Raw genomic sequence first — 5,236 nt, 5'->3', positions numbered from 1 at the left:
AATAAGGAAATATGATAATAACCATTTTATTATTGCCTCTAGGGCATATTTCCAACAATAACAGGTCTACATGTAGTACACAAATAGGATGCATGGGATGCTTAAATGGGTTGCAAATAGTGTTGCCCATTTTGCACGCACTAGTTTTTTTTAATATTTGTAAAACATATGGAATAAAAATAATGTTCAAATATTTATGTGTTATAATAATATTTTTTGTGTGGATATAAATAGCACACATAAAGACGATGATTAGTAAATAAAAACATTTAAATGTACATCTATGTATTATATACAAATGTTTAGTAAACACATGCATTTTAAATACTAATGTTTAATTATTTAAATACAAAAAAATATGCTTGCAGCTTATATGTAAATTATAGAAAATGATGAATATAAACATTTACTGAATATTCACTTGTGTATAATTTTAACTCGTGATTCATATTCAAAAATGTTATCTAATTTATATATTATCCAGCACTGACTGCTCAAACATTTTAAAATTTAAATTATGTATGTTTTTATTATATAAATCTGGAACTATAGTGTGCGTATAACTATTGAAATGTTTGCAATTATAGAAACATTTTATTTTTTATGTATGTAATTGTATTATACAACCATTTTGTTTTTATATTTTAAATTATGAATATTCATATTTTTGTAATTATTAAAACATTTTGTAACCTATAAATATTATTTCAAATGTTGAACGAATGCGCTCTTTTTTAGGGGATCTTTTTTCAGTTTTTCTTTTATGCAATCTTTTTAACTACATTATGTTTAGTTATCCACTTAACACATGAATGTGTTACGGCATGAATGCGTTACTGGTCGAGTGGCGAGGACCGTCTATGTGCTATTGAAAGGTCGCTGGTTCGTGATGCGGAGTACTCTTTTTTCTTCTTAATAATTAAAAAAAAGATTCCACCACAACAAGAAATGTCAGGAGCTTTCTGTGACAAGTAAAAAAAAATTGAGGTGGATTTTGCAAAAAACTGGCCACATGCCGCCTGTTTGAAATTAATTAGTAGATTAATTCAAGGAATGTGTCCAACCCCGCATAGTCGTGTCTTCTCTCTCTCTATATTGCCAACAGACACCTGTTCTGGAGGGATGCCTCCGAACAGACACCTCTTCTTCGCATCTCTTCCAGATGTATATATACTTGAGAATCAATAGAAACAAGACTGATCGTCCTTTACTTTCATTCAATCTCGTTTTACTCTAACACGTTATCAACACTTTTCTCAATCGAGAGCGTCAAGGCCACAAAATTCTAAGAACTAAGAACCAAAGGATTGCCTTCGACGCCGATGTCGAGCGACCTCACCTACCGCTGCGGCTTCGGCCGTGATGTCGCTCCCCATCGACATTCCTCTTGCGCGGCTCCCCACGGCGTGGCCCTCTGCAGCCCGCCGGAGACGACGTCCTTGGCGCAGCCGTCGACTTCGGCCTCATCGTGACTTGCTCTGCCGAGAGCGATTAGGTCACAGAAGAACCCGCGGCGCTCATGTCGCTTACGTACAACAACTGACCACCAGGACGCTCTTTGACGGAACAGCCGACGCGCCCTACCCAAGGCGGAGTAGCGCTCTCGCCCACATCAGTGACGCAATGACCACGGGCGTTGACGGTGCGAGGCAAACAAATGCCATCTTGGCGCGGCCGCAACGACGCCCTCCGGCGCTCGCACTCGGCGCAGTTTTCTTGGCACCGGAAATGGCAGTGGCCCTCCAGCGTGGTCTCCCTTCTTAGTTATTAAGGACAGTAAAACCGAACCTAAACGGAGCGCTCTAAGGCTATCAGAAATTTTGTCCGTCAGATTTCAGCTCTGGGTCATTCTTGATCGTCCAATTAATGAATGCGTTGCTCCTACGCGGGCCACTCAAGGGCCGGTTGTCCGTGGCCGCTATTCTAGAAACCAAATCGGAAGCCTCTGCTTCATTGCCATGATTTGACGTCCGATCCTGAACAGATGGTCACGATGTGTGCAGAGTCCCCCCACCTCCTCTCATGGTCGTTCCCCAACCCCTCCGATCTGAGGTCGCCGCCGCCACGAGGTAGAGAGGTGACGGCAACTGCGACGACGGGCGAATTCCTTCTCCACGCTTCCACTGTCTCTCACAGCAATTCCTAGCGAACTCTATCATCGTCGGCGGTAAATGGTTATAGGCAGGAGACGCCCTCTTGACGGCGGCGCGCCCCCGCCTCTCCCTCCGTCGCCTTGGCTCTCCGCCGCACTCCCAGCTTCCACGAATTCGGGTCCCCACCCGGCGCACCATCTAGATCCGCCTCTGGTTGCCGAAATGGAGGGCAAGGCGGTGGGCTTCTCGGCCGCCAATTGCGGCGCCGACGCGACGGCGGACGATTTCGAGTACATCACCGGGATGAGCACCATCCTGGTGGCCACCATCCAGGAGGTGAAGGACCGGGTCTCCCAGATGGAGTTCATCTTCTGCAGCCAGATCTTCCCGCACTTCCAGGCCAAGTCCAAGCTCCTCCACGCGCGGCTGGCCGATTCCACTGCCACGAGGGAGGCCGAGGATGAGTGGCGGCAGAAGGAGGCCGGCCTGCTGAGGCAGCTGGAGGAGCTCAGTCGCGGGAAGCGGCGTGCGGAGGATAGGCTGCTGCAGCTGGAGAGCTCTCTCGAGGAGATGCGAGGGAGGCTCCTCGACGCTGAGCGGTTGGCTGCGGAGCACGGTGCTGAGAAGAAGCAGCTTCTGGGGAGATTGGAGGAGGAAATGAAGAAAGATGAGGTGGTCCACCGGTTCGAAAGGGAGATCGGGGAGAAGGATGCTGAGATATCAAGGGTGAGTTGAGCAGAATAAATTCAATCATGCGACAACACAATACAAGCATCTCAAGTCTGAGCACAACTATCTTCTAGGAAAGATTGCGGAGATGGAAGGCTCCAAGATTGACCAGAATGAAGGCTCCAAGATTGACCCGAGTGAAGGCTCCAAGTCCCCTATGAATCGGAAGTCCTCCAAGTAAGAGAAAGTTTACAGGTACATCCCCATGACTTCCCAAATTCGTAGAGCTACTTAAGTTTTCTTAATCACTGTATTGTTCCTCTATTACTGCTAAAATTTAAGAACCATATAAGGATCTGTATTTTTTTGTGCAAATATGATTAATGATGCATTATATTCTGATGAATGTCAATTTGCTAGCATCTCTTTTCTGTCAATCCTAGCACATGAGCTACTTAAGTTTTCTTAATCCAGTATCACACTTTTGTTTCTGAATTACCACTATACTTTAAGAATCACATACAAGGGTCTGTACTTTTTGTGCAAATATGATCAATGGTGCATTATATCATGATAAATATCAGTTTGTGATTGATGATGCATTATATTCTGATGAATGTCAATTTGCTAGCATCTCTTTTCTGTCAATCCTAGCACATGAGCTACTTAAGTTTTCTTAATCCAGTATCACACTTTTGTTTCTGAATTACCACTATACTTTAAGAATCACATACAAGGGTCTGTACTTTTTGTGCAAATATGATCAATGGTGCATTATATCATGATAAATATCAGTTTGCCTTTTCTGTCAATCCTATGACCTACTCCCTCCGTACCTAAATATAAGTCTTTTAAGATATTTCACTAGATGTCTACATACGGAGCAAAATAAATGAATCTATACTCTAAAATATGTCTATATACATCCGTATGTAGTCCATTAGTTGAACCTCTAGAAAGACTTATATTTAGGAACGGAGGGAGTAAGATGCATGTGTCTTAAATATGTACGATTTACTGGTTGGATACTGTATTAACACCTCACTTTGATTTCCAGATTTACAAGACACAAAAAATGAAAGCATTCAGGTAGTTTATAAAACTGCACCTAAACCGAGGTCTCTCAGCGATTTGCGTTTTAGGCCGTCCGTTTTCGCGGTCTGGGCATTTCTGTCCGTCAGATCTTGTGTGAAGATCAACCTGGCCGGTACTATGTGAAATTTGACCCAGCTGTCCTGTGGGCTGCTGCTCTGGAGGCCGGAACGAAGGCTTCTCGTGCATTGGGCCGTCCGCCAGCCGCCTGCCTGTTCCAGCGCTAAAAGGAGGTCCATTGCTGGGCTCGCGAGGCATAAGAGTGATTGCGTGCCATCCAAAGAAAAATCCAATCCCGATCGAGTCGCTAGGGCAGGCCTAGGTCCGCCCCCACCTGCCGTCGCCGCTAAACACACACAGAGAGAGAGAGAGAGGACAATGTCAACGGTGGATTGGAGTAGATCGACATGTGCCCCTCCCAAAGGAAGGCACACGATGGTGAGCGAGGACTGCGACGTACGCCAACTAATCTTATGAGCTGTGCTCTGGTTGGATCCCCTTTTCTCGCGCCTCTACTTTCATCGCCCACGGCGGCGCACAGGGTGATGGTAACCATATTGGTTCACATCAACAAGGTAAATCATAACCCTCCTACTTTACCCAGTTTAGAAATTTGAATCCTCTTTGAAACCAAACTTCCCTGTTCTTCTTCGCTTCAGGATCTTCTGGTGGGAAGCCCCATGTTTTGTCCTTCTTGTTGGTCAATACTGGATTGACTCAAGAGTTCGTCCAGCGGCCGCAAATATCCAACATCCAGAATCATGAGGGCGAGCGGTTGGTCACAAAACCATCGACCTTCTGTTCAACTGGGTCTACTGGGAAATAACAGATGGCTGCACTTGGGCGATGTGAACCCATGCTCAGGCGATGAAGGATTCAGCGGGCGATGCGAAGGGTGTTGTTGTGGCGGCTGGAGGCGTGATAGTCGCTGATGCTGATGGTGGATGTGAGTTATAATCTTGCTGCCTCCTCCTCTTTGGGCCATGCCTAGATGCTCCTATATATGCTCCGCTTGCCTAGGTTGATGCTATGTCTTCTTCCCTATTGCAGTTTTTTTGTATGGCTACATATACTTCCCCTACATGGTTCGTATTCCATCTAATGCTAGTGTTTTTTCTCTGAAATTGTTGCTGATGTTGTTAGTCAATTTTTTGGAGGCGCTTTGCGTCTTTGGTCGCCTCAGTATGCCCGTTCAGTAGTCAACAACAGTACGATGTCATGCAAGGTTTCCATCTCCTAATGGAGTTGATGTGATGGTTCATGTTCTTTTGTTTTAGGAGTAAGCAGTTCATGCCAATGAGCTGTTATGTGTAAATGTCGCATGTGCCGAGCCAAGATAAGTTGTCTTTGAAGTAAGATTATGAAATGTCGTATGATCGGTT

General features: G+C 45.0%; 1 protein-coding gene across 2 annotated transcripts; it reads left to right on the top strand.

The window, feature by feature from the left end:
* Positions 1 to 1,934: 1,934 nt before the first annotated feature.
* LOC123443065 lies at positions 1,935 to 4,971 on the top strand. 2 transcript variants are annotated; one of them, XM_045119306.1, is made up of 4 exons: positions 1,935 to 2,819; positions 2,902 to 3,017; positions 3,820 to 4,429; positions 4,514 to 4,971. In XM_045119306.1, exons 1-2 carry the CDS (start codon positions 2,172 to 2,174, stop codon positions 3,001 to 3,003), a joined length of 750 nt encoding a protein of 249 aa, XP_044975241.1. In that variant the 5' UTR covers positions 1,935 to 2,171; the 3' UTR covers positions 3,004 to 3,017; positions 3,820 to 4,429; positions 4,514 to 4,971. The 2 variants fall into 2 exon arrangements, with proteins under 2 accessions (XP_044975241.1, XP_044975242.1); XM_045119307.1 differs by having other exon boundaries at positions 1,936 to 2,819; positions 2,897 to 3,017.
* The last annotated feature ends 265 nt before the right edge of the window (positions 4,972 to 5,236 follow it).

This window comes from Hordeum vulgare, chromosome 3H (genome assembly GCF_904849725.1).
Source record: "Hordeum vulgare subsp. vulgare chromosome 3H, MorexV3_pseudomolecules_assembly, whole genome shotgun sequence".
NCBI classification, from domain to species: Eukaryota; Viridiplantae; Streptophyta; class Magnoliopsida; order Poales; family Poaceae; genus Hordeum; species Hordeum vulgare.
Note: the sequence above shows the minus strand (reverse complement) of the source record. Positions and strands in the feature narration are given on the sequence as shown.

Excerpts from the sequence above, each read along its gene's own strand:
- LOC123443065 (XM_045119306.1), top strand. The coding sequence starts at position 2,172 with ATGGTTATAGGCAGGAGACGCCCTCTTGACGGCGGCGCGCCCCCGCCT. Across the intron at positions 2,820-2,901 it reads AGGATGCTGAGATATCAAGG|ATTGCGGAGATGGAAGGCTC; the intron begins GTGAGTTGAGCA and ends CTTCTAGGAAAG.